The following is a 16,935-nucleotide window of genomic DNA, read 5'->3' on the forward strand; positions in this document are numbered from 1 at the left end:
TATCATTGAGGATTGCGAGACACACAACCACCCTGCTTCAGAAAATGAACTCGCGAGTGTGATCGTCGCATATATCAGTGTCCTGAGACGATAGAAATTCGGAGGGAATGATATATCACAAATATCGCCGGGATTTGCGCAACGTTTCTTGAGTTCGTATTGTGGTAGTTGTTCTGCTCCATCCCATTTCATCTCTCCCCTATGTCCGGATCATGAACAGTCCCCCTCTTCATCTTGGACACTGATGATACACTTGCACACTCCCGTCAAGAGACCAATGGCGAAGTTCCATTCATTCTTCTGTCACTGGCAGCTGTGAGCTATGAACCACACTGCCCGGCACAGTGGCAGCCGAACCGCGACCCATGCATGGCCAATCAATGGAGTTATTAGTTGAACTAAGGCCATAATGGAGGCTATTCAGAGTGAATCATCGCTGAACAGCTGCGATTGTTAGAACCAATCTCAGGAGCAGTGGCAATTTCACAGAGCTATAAAGCTACGAGCTTCTCCCTCTATCCCAAATTTTTCATCCTTACCCTTCAACCTTTTCACACCTGACATCGCATTAGAACAACCTCACTCAACTACAACAACAAACAACAAACACTATCTACCTAACTCGGTCATCTCTTCCCTCAGAGGCATCTATCATCATGAAGCTCATCGGTTTTCGTAAGTCCACCACCACCACCACCCCCAACACCATGACCTCTCTGACCATCTCAGTTCTCTTCCTTCTCGGCCTCGTCACCGCTGGAGTTGTCCGCACTCCCACTGAGACTGCCACCCTCACCACTGAGGCTACTATTCCCGCTGAGGCCGCTACCCTCATCACCGAGACCACCACACCTGTCGAGGTTACTACTCCCGTCGCTACCCCCGACGCCTTCGTCGCCAAGGGTGAGAACTTGGCCTCTTGCAACATCCAGTGCGCCTTCTGGTACCAGAAGTGCTACTACCGCCCCTGGGGCTACACCTGCGATGACAACGGTCTGTTCCGTCGTCGCGGATGGAACCCTGACTGTGAAAAGAACTGCTGGTGCAACTGTGATTCCAAGTAATCGTGACAAGATCACTGGGGTTGCATCGGGATCGGAATGATGAACGGACCAGGGCGAAGGTTGATGGATACGAAAGGAAGAAATGGTGGTTGACTCGATGTTCACCCTGTCTATGGGCTCGAGAATAATGTTTTGTTTTGATATGTAGTCGCTCTGTTGAGCTAGACTTTTGATCAGCGGTGGCTTAGGCCCGCTAGCTAGAGAGAATGTGAACTCCTTTCGTCCGAAACTCGATGCTAAACTGTAAGATGTTGCTTGTGACTGTGATTGTTGTGACGACGTAAAGGACCCAGTCTTCAGAAGCGAGCACTGCCGTTGAACCTCCCCTCATCAGAGCCAATATGTAGCCCCCGACAAAGAGCTCTGGACTACAGGTGAGGAGGCCTGTAACATGGGTTGCAAAATAAAAGTTCTCCAGAACTGCGATGTGTTTGTGAAGTAGTATTGTCCAATCTGGCCAGTGTTCACCACGGATCTCTGTTCTGGTCCATTCAACAGAGCATTCTATGACGAGTCACTAGTTCAACATGTGCTGGATCTGAAAGTCATTTATTCTTGCATGTTTCTATCCAACAGTCCTTTCTATTCTAATCCTTCGCAAAGAAAACACAGATGCCCTCTTGATATCGATATCGCAAAAGATCAAGTACTTTTCCTTCAACCTCACTTCTCGGCATCGGCATCGCTCTGCGACGTACCCGGCACCGTCGTCATCGCATCGTTGAACACAGGACCAGGGTGGCTGATGCACAAGAAGAACACCGCAATAATAATAAGCCTGACCAGAGTTAGTAAGTATCATCAACAGAGGCTCTTACACCTTACACTCCCTCGAGACCAATGAACAACCCCTCATCCGTGATGAGGTCTGAGTTTCGATACCCCTTGCTCAACTCATAGCATCGGAATGCACAACGCGCGAGAATGAGAACAACGGCAGCGCTTAAGAATCCGAAGAAGATTCTCATACGTCTCCCCATGGCGCTGGCATTTCCACTACGAAAGTATCGCCAGAGATAGTCGCCGAGAAGAGCGCAGAAGAGAACGAGGATGACGACTTGGAGGGATAGACCGGCCAAGGCGATGTCGATACCGGTTTGGCTGGAGCCCTGGCTGACTGTTGAGAGTGCGCCGCCTGCGGCTTGGAGGACGAGACAGACGACATCAGCGGGGATAAAGATCCACCAGACGAGTTCGGGTCTGAAGCGTGAGACTTCTGGGGCAAAGTATTTGATACTAAACTGTCAGTAACGCTGTGATATTGGAGCAAGAGGACTTACGTCTTGGAAAGTGTCACGTAAATAGCAGCTGTGTAGAAGACAGGGCCACTCGTGATAAACACAATCTGCACCATGAATCCCCCAAAGTTGAAGGGATTGTTATACATGATAATCCTTCCAATGTATCCGATAATCTCAAACAAACACCCAATCATCATGAAGCTCATGTAAAACCACTGCTTCCACTTGATGCCCAAAACGAGATGTGTCCCCATGGCGATGGCGTAGAGGACGATGAATGTGATGTTGGCGGCGAGCGAAGGTCGGTATTTGTAGACGCTCCATTCTACGGGGCAGAGATCGAGAGTGCAGTTTGCGTCGGGGCCAAAGACGACCAAGTTGTGTGGTAGTGCTTGCGACATGATTGATTTGTTGATGTTGAGAGGCAGAGGCGTAAGGTAGACAGAGAGGTGAGGGGTGAAGAGCAGAGATAAGGTTGATGGAAGTCGGCCAGGAGTGGAATAGCCTTTTAGAGTCGGAGGATTGTTTTACTTTATACATCTCACCTCATCCATTTGGCCCTGCACGTCAGTGGGACCTTGAGTAGTCAAATCAACTCAAATGGTCTCAACACCGCGTGTAATGGTTAAGTTACCTACCACCCTCGAATGGCTACCCAAATCCATCACCACGCCAAGCGCCTCAGCCCTGTGACAAGCGAATCCGAACTCTCGACCAATCAGAACCCCCGAGCGCTATCAGATCCAGTAAATTGAGTCTCGGAAGCTAGGATGACACCCCTGTAGCGCTAAGCCTTTTGGGGGAACGCTTTCGAGCTGTCTAAGTTGTTTTTGGGAAGGCCTTTCGAGGTGGGATGGTGAGTACGTCAGTTTAATGACGGCTTGATGTTGAAGGAATGCGAGTGCGAAGGCATTTTAGGCATGATAACGGTTATTTGGACTGGAGGGATCATCGGATTGTTTGAGAATATTGTAGTAAATAGCCTCTTTGAAGTTGAAGCTGGTGATGCGTGCGTGTATGACATGACTGCACCAACAAAAGCTTCATCAATGCACACTTCAACGGTGAGCACGTTTCATGGCGCATAAGACGGCAGTGGAGTGCTTTGTCTATCAGCACATCTACCGTAGTCATGTGCAGTTCTCAGTGGATGCTATCCACAACCCCCAACTCCCATTACTCGTACATCAAACATCCCTTATTGGTCTCGGCCCCGAAAACAACGCTCCCCATCCGCTGATCAACGATTTACGGTTTCATAAACGTAGTATTAGCCAAGACCTATCTTACCGTTACCTTTACCCCATATGGGGTCGTCGTCATCTGTAAACGAATTTCCATCTTTTAAGCATAATCCTTTGAAGGATCAGCCCGGTTCGAAGTTATCCCGCTTGACGCTATTAGCTCCCGAGCTTAGTGCGACATTGACAACAAGGCCTCCCCAGCAAGAAAACTCAGGACCTCAATCTCAAGTAACAAAAAGACTTATACAACTCAGTGCAATTTAGCGATAAATTTAGTATACATTTAGGATAGTCTTTGCCACTTTTATTTTGAGACCTTCTGACAAGGCATGGGCCAGGGACTAGACTTCGGCTTGTGGGCTACTCTTCTATTCATAGATACCTTAGGTATCGCTGTCTCTTCTACTGATAAACCCCTAGCCAGGATTATAAATGAACTTAGCACTTTTAGATCGACATATGTGTGTAAGTATATTGAAGGGTATCTATACTTATGAACTCCCACTGTATCATTACCAGATATCAACACCAACACCATCACCAACAGGTATCAAAATACCCATAACCAGATACTAACACCAATATACGTCAACACACACATAACCATAAGGGGCCTCCACTTCCAACAGGGATTATATCACCGGTCCTTTGACAATATAGAAACAATAATTTTAGATCGTTGTAAGGATGAACTTTAAAGAGTTATGATAAGCTTAGAGTAGACTTGTTAAAATTGGTGGCCTGTCAAGACTCAAGGGCAAGAGCAGTATACCAAGAGGTTACTCCAGTGTCAAAGACTGAGACTGATGATTTCAGTCTGATTGGGTAAGGTCTGGTGCCTTCAGTAAATGTGATATAGAGACTGGATGCAACTACACGCTACACAATCTTTCCCCTACCACCAGGGGGGCATTGGGCTGTGGGTGGTGATGCGTAGGGTATATGGGCCTATCGATGTGATCTGACTTTAAACTCAGTAATATTATCAATAGACCCCTCCTTAGTGGTATTATCAGTATCAATACCAGTATCTTTAATAGTATCTTTAGCATATAACTGACTCCGGAGTATCTTCCAGTAAGCTTAGATATTGCCCTTTGTCTTGCAGAGAGATCCTGAGATGAAGGCCCAGATCTCGCCGGCCTCCTTCATGCTGCGAAGGTGGCAGTCCTCTGAAAGAGACCAGGGCTGTTGGCTCGATTTTTAACTCAACATCATCTAGCGAGACTTCCGGAAGGTCTTTGAACTCTTATAGTGACTATATTGAATGTGAAAAGCTGCTGCCAAGTAGTTCATCCCCTGGCGGTGCCTGATGGCCCACCACTGTCATCCCCTTGACACATGGGAATGATGTCTCGCTCGAAGTCACGGGAGGCTGCAGACCGACGACCTTGGTACACAGAGAATTGCCGGAGTTCATTGCAGCGACCATCGGATTTCTTGTGTTCTGTGATAGGGTTGAGGGGTCAAATGAGTCTTCAGCCTCAAGGCCACAAAGGTAAAGAACAGCAAATTTCTTCTGCTTGATTTCCCGCGCTTCTGCATTCTCACAGTACCGTGACGATAAGACCTCGGCACAGGACCAAGCCTCAACACGGTGATCGAACTTTGTAGATTTGGTTGTGTCAATGATATAATAACTTGGTACTTTGGCTGTCATCGCTTCGATGTAGCGAACAGTGGCTTTGCAAGCATAACAGCAGCCGCTGGGCTTGAACCGGTCTACGTATATACTAGAGGACAGTCCTGTATGCTCAAACGCATCCCTCGGAGCTCCATGCGACTCAAGAAGTCACCAAAGCGACAAGCTAAGATTGCTTACTCGATGCTTCTAGCATACGGATCGAAGAAACGGAATTCTCTCAAGTCAGGTTATTTGGAGGATGGGATAGAGAGCACAGAGGCACAGCGTGCTCTTCGCACGCGTCTTCAGTGACGGGGAGGCCCAGGGCTGGGAGACTCTGCCAAATTGATCGAGTAGTCCTTTGGAGTGATTCCAGTACTCTTGCTCGGTCATGCCCACGTGTGTGTTTCTTGTTGGGAGTCGAGTTGCGAGCATCGAACCAAACAGATTGAGTCTTTGCATCCTTGATGACATCGCACAGCCTGAAGAACGTCGATTTTGTATATAAACCAAGGCCAATCAGGTCCCCAGTGTTGCCAAGAGGAATCATGAGTTGCTCCCAGACCACGAGTGTAGAAGGGGCAGCATTGGTCAGCTTGTTCTGTCAAAAGAGTGGCAGGGACTGTGATGCGTCCGAGAGCAAACTCAAGGCCGGGAGAGCTGGCGACGTCTTCCTTGTTGGTGCCATTATCGTTACCGTCTTCGTTGTCTCCGCCGTCCTCATCGAAGGTAAAGGCAGTCCATCTGCCGCTGACCTTGGCGGCTGAAAGCTGAAACGTGATCGAGTTCTTAGAGTCTGATCCCGAGCCGGACAATTTGTGGAACCAGTCAGTTGACAAATAGTTCAGATATGGTAGTGAATTTTGCAAGAGTCTCGCTAAAGGCTTCAAGCTGCTTCATATGCTTCTGCTTCTCCGGGTTGCCACGGAAGAGCGATGACTCCTCGTCATCAGGCTCCTCGTCATCAGCAGCATCGGGTTGATCCGTAGATGACCCATCCCTCCCCGATTCCTTGGCCTGGGTGCAGACATTGGCTACCTTGTTTTTCTTCGCAACGTTCAAGTGACGTACGCCCTTACGCCGGTTGTTGTTCACAGTGGGTTGACTTGGAAATCTTGTTGTTGACTTGGAAATCTTTCGCTTATATAATATATAAATATATCTGCGATGGCGGTGTTATCATCTGATAATATTTATATATATATATATATGTAGGTATATATTGATCCTCTTTGAAAGGCTCCTGTATATGTCGTAGAAGTAATACTCTGGTGGTCAAGCAACCAGTTGGGTTGATAAGTGTTGTGACAGAAGGCAACCGTGGCTTGTAACTGAAGCCAACGGATTCGATCAAAGGCTGATAGGCTTTTGGAGTATGTAAAGAGAGCGAGAAGTCAAGTTTAAAGGGATTGTAGGAAATAAGATGCTATAACTGCCTCGCAGTTGAGACTTTCTATACAGAAATAGCGACTGCCCTCAATGTCAGCAGAAAATGTATGTGTTCTGCCTTGCCACATCGACCGTAACATGTCCGATTGTTTATCATGCTGAGAATACCAATGAAGGCCATTCAACATAGTTGCCAACGTTGTGGAGATGTTGCTGAAGTTTCTACCATCCAAGTGGTGAGATGGTGATAGGGATTGATATGCTTAGGAGAGTAGCTGGCATGTTTTCTTTCAAGTGACTGAGTGGGAACATGACCATGGCTCATCAAAGTGTTCGAATCTTGTGCTGTCGATAATTATTTTAGTCGTCGCTTCGACCTTCGGTCATGGACTCCATGTGGGTGATGGAGGGTTGGGTAACCATAGCAGCAGCCACTGGACTTGCTGGGACCCAGGAGCACATAGAAGGGTAGGTAGGCCGAGGTAATTCTCGAACCCCCTCAGAGCTGCAGGCCTGACATCAAGGGACAGAAGAGTGGTCTCCTTGTGCACCAAACCTCCTTGGTTGAGGGTCTTTACCAGAGCAATACGGTGTCCAAGAAACCCCCGTATGACTTCCGTGGTTGTGAATGTGTAGGCCCAAGAGAGAGTGTATATATAGTTATAGTAGAAGTGAAAGTTGACAGAAGAAGTAAAAGAGGTTGGGAGGAAGAAGACTGCAATTTATAGTGGAAGTTGGGACCTGCTTACTCACCCTTCTTCATAAATTGTTTCCAGTCACACACAGCCAAGCTTCATCACAATGTTTGAAGTGGCTCCGTTGCTAGCAATTCTTGTCAACAATACAGCCTGCTTTATGCAAAACATGAGAAGGTTTGTTTGGATGGTTTGTATTGCAAGCAGGCTGCATTGTCTTCAATGTTGCAAGCCATCAAACCTTGGTACCTTCGTACTATCAGGGAGAATGGAATGGACAAAGCCTTTGTTACGGTTTTGGAGCAAAATATATTGGGAAACTTGCCTCTCAAGGAAATGGGCCCGCTTTGTTGGAAGATAACTTTTGCAATTGGAATAAAAAGCCAAATGTCTTTGCGACTATCAACAAACAATAAGCAACATGCTTACTTCTCCAACATCTGGCAACGCGGAGGCTGAAGAGGTCAAACTCGCTTACTAGCATCAGCAAACTGGGAAGCACTCGGAAATCTCCCTTCATGCCATATCATCTCTTCCATGATTGTGACTCTTTGTTCTGCTGTTCTATAGTCCTTGCAGTGTGAATATGACCACCGTCTAATGTCGGCGATATTCCCATGAACCAAATCAGGAAGAGCATCTAATTTGAGACTATCATGAGTAGAGATCTAGACAACTTGGGATGGATTTAGAATAGAGTAGCCCTTGCGAATCATAAGTCTGCTATTCCCGACCGAAACAAGCCTCACGCGTCGGTAACTACCGACAACATCTTCTACCCATCCATCTCCTACCTTGATCCATTCTCCAAACATTAACTGACCATCACCGCCGCCATTCTTCAGAAGTATCAATATGGCGCCACCTATATAGATCTAGGTCAGCGGTTCCTATATGCTAAAGAAACCTCGATTTATGGTAAATCATGGCCTTTCATCGTACTGACAATCGATAAAAATGATGATTTTTGCCCTGAACCGTAGACGAAAGTTGCTCAAGGTTTTTATATCTGCCTCTAGGATGAAAATCAAGGTAGCGGCTCCTTTTGACTTCAACGTGTCCCACACACGGAGTGTAACTACATGTACGCTGTCAATGAGCCTCATCAGCTACCATTCCCTCCTATCAGTGACATCACATGCGGCTGATCAAGAGGAAAGCGTCCAGACAAATAGCATACAAGTTAGTAAACAACAAACAGGTCGACAAGCCACAAGCAAGTCAACAAAAGACAGACAAACGAACAAGCAATTAGGGAGTGAATGAAAACAGGGAGATGTCATCAATCCATCCCTTTAACTTTGCCCTGCAAGCATTGATCGACCAACGTAGCCTTGATTTCACCTTTATTTCCAAGGGACGCCTAGATTCATGACCGGAGTTCAACGCAATCCGTACAGCGGCACGAAATAACTACACAGGTGCAGCAAATATTGCAGCTTGGCGAGAGTTTTACCAGAATCTCCAGAAGTTAGATGACGAGGCTAATGAGGCTGGCCTGGAGACACGTGTTGTTCGAGAGGCCGTCTCCAAGTTCACCCTTGAGGGCACTGCAATCCCTAACATAATTTCGGCGCTCCCAGCCTTGAAAGAACTGCTAAACCCTCTACGAGCAGTTGGTAATCATGTTGGATGTGCTTTCAAGGACAAGAATATGATCATATCCGTGCCATGTTGCTATGGATGTAAAATATCCCTTGGATATGATGAAGGCATGACCGCCGAAGAACTCGAGAAGAATATTGTTGAAGAAAGCAATGAGTTTAAAATTTAGAAACTCATATACAATCCGCATTCTTGTGCTGAGATGGTAGCTTCCTATTATTGCGTTATGGAAAGGCTTAATGGAGAAGAGTCCCAAGTTGCGGATACCGTCCCTCCTGGGGAGCCCTCTTCAAGACCTGCAAATACGTAGGTTTGAGCAGGTGACATTAGATGATCTGCCCTAGAAGATGAAGTGGTTTTCGACTTTTTGCGTGATCCTATCTTGGCTAGGTAGAGACTCCCGTACTAATGGCTTGCTGTACCTCGGAAAATATGCTTGTGCCATGTTTGACCGTGAGGCCTTTCCCTTTTTACTTCCTGGGTGTCCTGAAGCTGTCGTCAAAGTTGAGTTATTCTCTCCTTTTTGAGAAGTATGTTCTCCAAACCTTCGATCTCCTGGAAGAATCTTATGCCCTTGCTCCTGGATACCCTGTCGGAGGCCAATCTCAGCGGAGAGACCTCCCCCTGATGGTAATTGGCCATCTACTTGCTGAGTTTCGGTACTCTAACCTCTTGATCTGCGAGTAGCCTCACCTTTGAGCAGTAGACTTGCTAAACACTTTATTTAAGTCTCTATCCACGGGATGACTGTCCTACATCATACGCAAGACGTAAATGCAATACTAGAGCATCTAGCTTTACACTCGTGGTAAAAACCCTCAACAGCCAAATCCAGACATTTTCCAACATCCTCCAGCCATGAATCCTTTGTCCACTAACCCATTCTGCCTCAGATGTCAATCTCATCCGGCTCACATACAGGCATAAGCGCAGGTCCATCCAGTCCGTAAACCCACATCTTTGCATTGACGATCTGGGGCTCGTTAGACAGGAGAACCTGAAAATCAAACTGGCTCTTATAGGATCCTAGCTCCAGGATGCTATTGGCAATCTTGGCAATAGAGAAAGAAGAATCACTCTTCGGGTGGGGATGCCCGGGCTTGTAGTGCTGGAGGATGAATCCTCGCTTGTGGGTTGTCTTTTTGTTCGCCTTCGGCTTTCGGCTTTCGATAAGGTCATCCTCAATCCTCTCTAGTTGAGGTACCACGTCGGGATGGCGGAGAGCATAGACTTTACCAAGCTCGCCTTTGGGGCTGAGTCGCACCACCACTGCAAAGCCATTTGGGTTCCATCGTCCCCGTTTGTCGTCATTGGGATTGCCCTGACGAGCTTTCTTCCAGTCCCCAGTAAAGGTCCAGAACAATCCTAACTGAGCGAAGACGAAATCCTGAGGACCAGAGTCGAATGTATTTGCGTGCACATCTCCCGTTGCAGAGGCCATGAGGTGGCCTCCTTTTCTATGGATAGCGTTGAAAGACGAGGGGCTATTGCTGAAGCCCAAGCGTACGCCCGACAGTGCTTGTAAATCGCCAATGGACGCAGCAGAGTCAGGCGTGTTATCTCGGCTGATGTCGCAGCTCTCTGCACAGACAGGAGACTGCGGCTGACTGGCAGTGGAGCTCGGAAACGAGTGTGAAAGTTCCGTGCTCACAGACGTGTTTGAATCACTGTCGGTGTCGGATAAGTGAACAAAAGATCCAGGAGACAAAGGAGGGGACTACGGAAGAGGAATGTTCAAGGCGAGTATCGTGTTTCCCAAGACATCGGAATCAGAGTCAGGGTACTTTGGCTCAAGGGAGTCGGTCATGGGCGTGAAAGCATAACCGCTGAATACATGTCCAAAGGTTGTCTCGCCAATGGCAACAAAAGGCTTCGGATAGATAGAGATATTGAGAGAAAGCCTATTGACTTTGTCCATATCTAGAAAGTCGGTTTGAGAGATCATCTCAATATAGTCTTCAGTGTTCATAATATACTTGTTTCTGACGAAAATACGTCCGTTCCAGGTGTGTGACCATTCCAGGTATTTTCTGCGGTCGTCAGGGTCTGGCCATGCGTGTTTGATGAGCTTGCTATGGGCATCCCACTCAGCGTCCCGGCTTTGGGCGTCGAGAATCTTTTCGCTATTCCTTTCCTCCCAGGCATGAAATCCCAATTCTTGAGGGGATCGGCATCGTGGCTGGTTGTTGAGATATGACGGACTCTGTTTACTGAGGACTGGGAACTCGGGCTATCGGAGAGATGAGGTTTATTGTAGACAACGCCACAGTTCTTATGCCTCAATAGAGGGCAGTGCGGCTCCGTGAGAAGTGAGGTTCGCAAAATATGGTTCAGATTACTCAGAGTCGTCTGATGTATAAGGGCAATTCACTCTTATGCAGCAAAGGAATAACGTCAAGACCATGCAAGGGGAGGAAAGAGAGTAAAATGCAAGAACTGAGTGCCGTTATGTAAGAGATGGTTGTGTGAGGCAGAGAAGAGAGGAGAGTTGCGATGTTCAGGGAAGGTTAAGAATAACGTCGGAGTGGAGTGGGGAGCCACTGAGAGTACAAGACCGAGCTTTGTGTAACGCGCAAAGCCTCGCTATACCAGTGGCTCATCGCCGTCTGCTTGGCACCGGCAGATGTTGCACTAGACTGGGAAGGCAACTCTCAGAATGAAGGGAGCTGGTACCGAGGACAGGGGTAGCAAGCAGATGACAGGGAAATTCCAAACTATAGTTATTTCCCATCTAGAAAGCCACCCAACTCTTCTGTTCTAACTAATTTTCTTTTAAACTGTCACAATTTTGCATTTGTTCAGCGCCCGCAGCAGAGTAGTGTACACGCACGATCTGTGGGCCTACAGAGATCTGACGGACACCTGCACACGCGGTTCGGTACCGGGGAATATGCCACTATCATCGTCTTCATCAATGGTTCCTCGCCACTGATATTATCCAAAGACCGAATAATAATCCACTCCTCTGAGCCTGTATTGAGTTCTTTGAATCCGATTCCTTCTCCATATTTGAACCTCCCTACGGTTGCGGCAGCTTTCCTGTTGCACCATCAGAATACGCACCTAGCAAGGTCTCCAGACTATCAAGGACATGGATCATCAAAATCCGCAATAACTCTGGAAACACCATGTTGCCTATTATTCATAGGGAGTTGCAAAGCCAACATACCGTTACTCCTGTTGCGAAGTTGATTGATGTAACAAGAAAACAGACCTCAAACCTTCGAGATCTTGGCCACTGAGGATAACAATGTTTATGTGCTTCTGTGGACGTAAACTTCATTTGCGATACTAATCAAACCTCGCCATCTCGGCACCACTTTGACCCTACCATTACCAGATACCAATACCAACATGTGTCAACACACAGCTTTCGGCATGACAGGTCGAGAGACAAGTTTTCTCACATCTTTTGCTTTACAGCGGTAACACAAGTGTTGCCCGCCTCCTCCATTTCGGGTGACACAAAGACACCGAATGGTATCGAGGAGCCTGAAGAAGTCAAACGACTCGGGAGCTTTGGCAAAATGGGAAGCAATTCGGGGCCAAATATCCCCGCTGCACTCATCATCCGCTTTTTATCATCTTTTGCCAAGTTCACTAACTTTCCTGTATTTAGCAAAGCGTCGCGCAGTTGAACGGAATTTCTCTGACTCGTTAGCATTTTGCCCGTCAGCTGCCTTTCATCGGATACGCTTACCATCAACTGTCGCCCGATGCAAGTGGTGTTCCACATTCATTCACACCATGTCCCGCTAATCACACGCACAAATACAACAATCACAGTTGTCTCGGCCAACCAAACATTCAATACCATTTTCAGGCTGACAATCAACACCGACCGAGTCAAGTGATTGTGTAACAGGCATCAGCCGAGTTGTGTGGCAGGTTCATCTGTGGCGCACGCCACGCAGACAATGTGCATTATTGTGAAGCTCTGGTTGCTCGTCGCATACCGAGTTGAACGGCTCACTAGACGATTCATATACAATCAACCCACCAAGTGTCCTCCTAGAGGCGCAATTATCGTGCATGGATCTCGTCTGGATCGACATGGCACCTTCAGCACCTGGGTTGACCTGTTAACGTGCTTGGCGTTCCGCAGCTTACGGACTCTAGCAGCTTCCTTACGTCTTTTCACCCAGACATCTCAAGAAGCACCCGTGCCTCACAATGATGACCAGGTGGACGTAATGACTGGTGAATCACTTTCAGCTCAAGACTCTTGTGACTCTGTAAAGATATACTCACGAACAACTCTACGTCTTGCATACACTGCCTCTGCTTTGGACCTGATTCATCGCCAAGAGGTGTAGTTGATCATGCCCGGATCTCTGTCCCTCAGCAGCATAAATAAACACCTCCATCGTCTCTCAAACTTGTTCCTGTCAAACAGCCGTCCATCATTCTCCCCAGTTCGTTTTCAGACTCGTCCTTATGTCCAACTCAAGCCGGGTTCACTGTAGGACTATTGAGGACGTCCCGCTGCCATATCCCGCTTCCAAACTGATCATCACGCAACATCTTGAAGCATCACGAGAATCACCTTTCTGGGCGTGGATCATTGTTGGGGCATTCTACGATAGGCAAGATAACGTCCTCTGGAGCACTGAGATCTTTGCTGGCCGACTTGACATCGATTCGGACTCTGAAGACGAGTCTAGTGATACTGAGTCTGTGGCGGAGAGTTACACCGAGGAGGCAGCTTCTCCAGGTAAACACTGATCCCTTGAAGATTTGCTACAGACATTCATGCGCGATATGATCTATATAAGGCCCTGTGTCTTCCATAATTCTGACTCTCCTCAGATATCTTCTCTTCCTTCCAAGAACAATCTTTTCATCACAACCAAACTTTGAACTATCAAGCACCTCCAGCCCACCAAGTCTTTCCATATTGGAATCAATCTCCTCCGTACGCTATTCCACCGACTTGGGATCCAACTACCCAAGGCCAAGTCCCTGGCTTCTGGCAAGCATCCTTCGATCCGAACGTTCGTCGCTGGGTTCATACCTGGCAACCTCTCTGACTCCCCTCCCCTCCCCAACCACTATCAACCACCATGTCTGGTTGGAACCCCATCAATGGTCGTGACGCTACAGGCTCACGACCAAACTACTCACCCATTGGTGCACCGATCCCATCGCAGGGTCAGCCGTACGTTCCTTATCTTGGTGGTCCCGGGTATAACTTTGGTCTAGCTCCCCCCGCGTATGGCTATATGTATCCCGGCACAGCTGCATATGGCCAGCCCGTTTACGGATTCCCACCACAGGGACCAATCGCTGGATTTCAGACCCAGCAGACGTATGCGCACCAGCCCAACGGAACTGGGAACATCCTTCCTCGCCAGGCGCAGCCCATTCCTCAGATCGATCCAAAGATGCCTGCTGCGCAGATGACCAACTCTTCTGGTGGTGTTGGTTGCGAACCCGGGTACAACTACTTCTTCCCGGCGAATCACACCAAGGTTCATGTGTTCAAGAGCGATACTCCCCCGTGGCAGCTGCAGGCGAACGCCCAGATTCCCTTCATCGCCTCGCATGTTCCGACATCAACTAAACTGGGCGATCTCCTGAAGGGATTTGGCTGCACCAATCCCTCGGCGAAGAAGAACATCTGCTTCGAGCTCTACAGTGGAGGAAATGGCAAGTGGTACAAGGGATACTCATTCACTGGTGATGACAAGGATGAGATCGGCAAGACTATGGATGAGGTTGGCTGGGACTCGTCCAGGACTGGAAACAAGGGGGAGAAGCCTGTTGTCTGTCTCTGGTTCTGCAAGAGCTGATCTGGCCTGATACTAGAAAAGAAGATTTGGGACAGGGTAGTGCTGGTTATTGTTTCTGTTACTGTTGTTCTCTGCTGCTGGAACGTTAGGTTCTCATCTTTGAGCATTGGAGTTTATGGTTCATGTCGCTGGCTTAGTTACTAGCTACGCAGATGAATTGAGACGTCTGAATTTCTCCCATGATGCGCGCCATTAATCTTGAATAGTGATGTTATAGGTTCAGCTTAGTCCTGGTTACGCCAAGATGTTGATCGGATGTCGTGACGCTAGGACCCCTGTACTAACGTTAACGTTAGAGGTTTTGGTTGCATGATCTGCACGAGGTACCAAGTCTATTTCAACGCCGTGTGCGATGTCACACAAAAAGAACTGTCCGATAAGAATGTAATGGCATCACAAAATAGACGGCCAGCTTCGGCCAAAACGAAAGATGAGTTAACGTTGCATGCCACCATCATTCGGCATAGCCTCACGTTCTCAGGTACCACAACACCAACGCTCCCTCGTCGTACTATTGCATTACGGCTTCCTCCCGTAAATAGAGTAACTAAACTTTGGTTAGTCCTGAAATGTAACAACCTGCCCAGAGGGTTCAACTCACATCGGCCAAAAGGCATGGATCTTCCTGTCCCCCATAGTCTTCCTCACATCCATTAGAAACACCGTAGTATCCTCCACACTCCACCCATGACCCCTCGTCAGCGCCGCCATAGTGATAGCTTCAAGCCCACTCGAAAAGTTCTCATAGCACCAAGTCCCCAGCTCCTTGTACTTCTTATCCTTCGGCCACGAATTGCTCGGCCACCTGAATCTCTCGATCGTGACATCCACGAACCCAGTCTCCGTCATGACGTCTACTAGCGCTGGGATATCTACATACGGACGGCCGAACCGCTCTGATGCCTCTTGGAGAAGCTTGAGACACTTGAGGAGCGCGTTATCAGGCTTCACGGTGTCGTCGTCGGATTTGATGGTGAGGTCTGCTTCTTGGAGTTCGAGATAACCGTTGGGGCTTAAGTTTCTGAGATTTGGTTAGATGGGATGTAGTTGGGACGTGGAAGGGGGTGTACTGGAAGCATTGGGTGAGGTATTTCTTCCAGTCGCTTATGCAAGATGTCATGAAACGGCTGTGGATATAGTCAAATGGCTTTGAGTAGGTCCACTCGTCTTCAATATCGTCAATCTCAAAGGTCACGTTAGGTGGGATGCTAAACAACAGCTGTTAGACCACTTGCATACGAGCACTGGCATGGATGCAAACTCACAAACTTGGTTGAATCGGTGAGAGGTCGACGCCGATGACCTAGATCGTCAGTTTCTCCAGGAAAGGTAGGTCCGAACTGAACGTACCTCTGCTTCAGGATGTTCATCTGCAAAGTCCATCGCCCAAATTCCCGTCCCAGTTCCCAGGTCCAAGACATGATTTACTTTCCTGTCTCGGTAACAAGGCGGTGTAAGGCCAAGCTTATCGCCAAAGGTGAGAAGAAACAGATTATGTTGAAGATCTGATAGCACGTAATTAGTCAAGCAATAGGCATTCGAGAATCCGGGTCATACCTAATCTTTCATTCTCCCTCTCATCATTCGGCAAGACATACTCTATAGGCGGAGTTAGAAGACCCTGGGGATGTTGGGTACAGCTCAGCTTACTGCCGTCTTTATATGCATGATAAGTTCTGCCGTTTTCACAGCGGTAATTGAAGATTGATTCGGAAACACTTGTTGTTGTAGATGTAGAGTCCTAAAGCCAGGCATATTAGCAACTGAGACATGCCATGGTTAGATTGACAATCATACCTCACCTAGCGTGGACCCATTGCCCTCCTATACCATCATGGTCAGATCTACTCATAAAAGATCAATGTACTCACTGACCTGCTCATCCGGCACCACAACAGGTTGTTCGTTCGTCTCAGCCATTTTGATCTTGGCATGAATGAATTGCTTCTGTTGAGGTATTAAAGTATCTCAGACATGGACTGATTCTTATTGAGAACATGCATGCTTGGCGGTGACTGTCATTGGTGAGTGTTATATGCAAATGCATGTTGGTTGAACTTAAACGTTGTAATGAACACAACCAACACAACACCATATTCCCCGCCTCTGCATCAGAAAATATCACGTGTTGTTGGGACAGAGACGATTCTTAAAAAAGGGACACATCTTTGTGATTCTCTGTGCTCCGAGTGTATAGTAAATAGTCGAAAAGATTTCGGAGATAGTTGGTGCTTGTTGGTGTTTATGATGATGGAAAATGAGGTACTGCTGGGTGAACAGC

The 16,935-nt window shown here is 47.7% G+C and overlaps 7 protein-coding genes across 7 annotated transcripts; 4 read left to right on the forward strand and 3 right to left on the reverse strand.

Annotated features, from left to right (window-relative positions):
- Positions 1 to 656: 656 nt before the first annotated feature.
- On the forward strand, positions 657 to 1,064 carry FPRO_11136 (uncharacterized protein; the record flags this gene model as incomplete). Its single annotated transcript, XM_031232176.1, has 2 exons — positions 657 to 675; positions 730 to 1,064. The coding sequence occupies 2 exons, from the start codon at positions 657 to 659 to the stop codon at positions 1,062 to 1,064; spliced, it is 354 nt and encodes a 117-aa protein (XP_031082139.1).
- A 663-nt stretch (positions 1,065 to 1,727) lies between these two features.
- Positions 1,728 to 2,706, reverse strand: FPRO_11137 (uncharacterized protein; the record flags this gene model as incomplete). Its single annotated transcript, XM_031232177.1, has 3 exons — positions 1,728 to 1,842; positions 1,890 to 2,300; positions 2,345 to 2,706. 3 exons carry the CDS (start codon positions 2,704 to 2,706, stop codon positions 1,728 to 1,730), a joined length of 888 nt encoding a protein of 295 aa, XP_031082140.1.
- A 7,045-nt stretch (positions 2,707 to 9,751) lies between these two features.
- On the reverse strand, positions 9,752 to 10,780 carry FPRO_11138 (uncharacterized protein; the record flags this gene model as incomplete). The annotated part of the gene is made up of 2 exons (XM_031232178.1): positions 9,752 to 10,529; positions 10,584 to 10,780. The coding sequence occupies 2 exons, from the start codon at positions 10,778 to 10,780 to the stop codon at positions 9,752 to 9,754; spliced, it is 975 nt and encodes a 324-aa protein (XP_031082141.1).
- A 1,999-nt stretch (positions 10,781 to 12,779) lies between these two features.
- Positions 12,780 to 13,178, forward strand: FPRO_11139 (uncharacterized protein; the record flags this gene model as incomplete). The annotated part of the gene is made up of 1 exon (XM_031232179.1): positions 12,780 to 13,178. The coding sequence occupies one exon, from the start codon at positions 12,780 to 12,782 to the stop codon at positions 13,176 to 13,178; it is 399 nt and encodes a 132-aa protein (XP_031082142.1).
- A 121-nt stretch (positions 13,179 to 13,299) lies between these two features.
- Positions 13,300 to 13,892, forward strand: FPRO_11140 (uncharacterized protein; the record flags this gene model as incomplete). The annotated part of the gene is made up of 2 exons (XM_031232180.1): positions 13,300 to 13,576; positions 13,672 to 13,892. 2 exons carry the CDS (start codon positions 13,300 to 13,302, stop codon positions 13,890 to 13,892), a joined length of 498 nt encoding a protein of 165 aa, XP_031082143.1.
- A 33-nt stretch (positions 13,893 to 13,925) lies between these two features.
- On the forward strand, positions 13,926 to 14,654 carry FPRO_11141 (uncharacterized protein; the record flags this gene model as incomplete). The annotated part of the gene is made up of 1 exon (XM_031232181.1): positions 13,926 to 14,654. The coding sequence occupies one exon, from the start codon at positions 13,926 to 13,928 to the stop codon at positions 14,652 to 14,654; it is 729 nt and encodes a 242-aa protein (XP_031082144.1).
- A 519-nt stretch (positions 14,655 to 15,173) lies between these two features.
- FPRO_11142 (uncharacterized protein) lies at positions 15,174 to 16,574 on the reverse strand (the record flags this gene model as incomplete). Its single annotated transcript, XM_031232182.1, has 9 exons — positions 15,174 to 15,201; positions 15,256 to 15,675; positions 15,725 to 15,862; positions 15,920 to 15,957; positions 16,005 to 16,159; positions 16,212 to 16,253; positions 16,305 to 16,395; positions 16,452 to 16,478; positions 16,530 to 16,574. The coding sequence occupies 9 exons, from the start codon at positions 16,572 to 16,574 to the stop codon at positions 15,174 to 15,176; spliced, it is 984 nt and encodes a 327-aa protein (XP_031082145.1).
- Between the last annotated feature and the right edge of the window lie 361 nt (positions 16,575 to 16,935).

The sequence above is a fragment of the Fusarium proliferatum genome, assembly GCF_900067095.1.
Source record: "Fusarium proliferatum ET1 genome assembly, contig: FPRO_scaffold005, whole genome shotgun sequence".
In the NCBI taxonomy this organism is placed as follows: domain Eukaryota; kingdom Fungi; phylum Ascomycota; class Sordariomycetes; order Hypocreales; family Nectriaceae; genus Fusarium; species Fusarium proliferatum.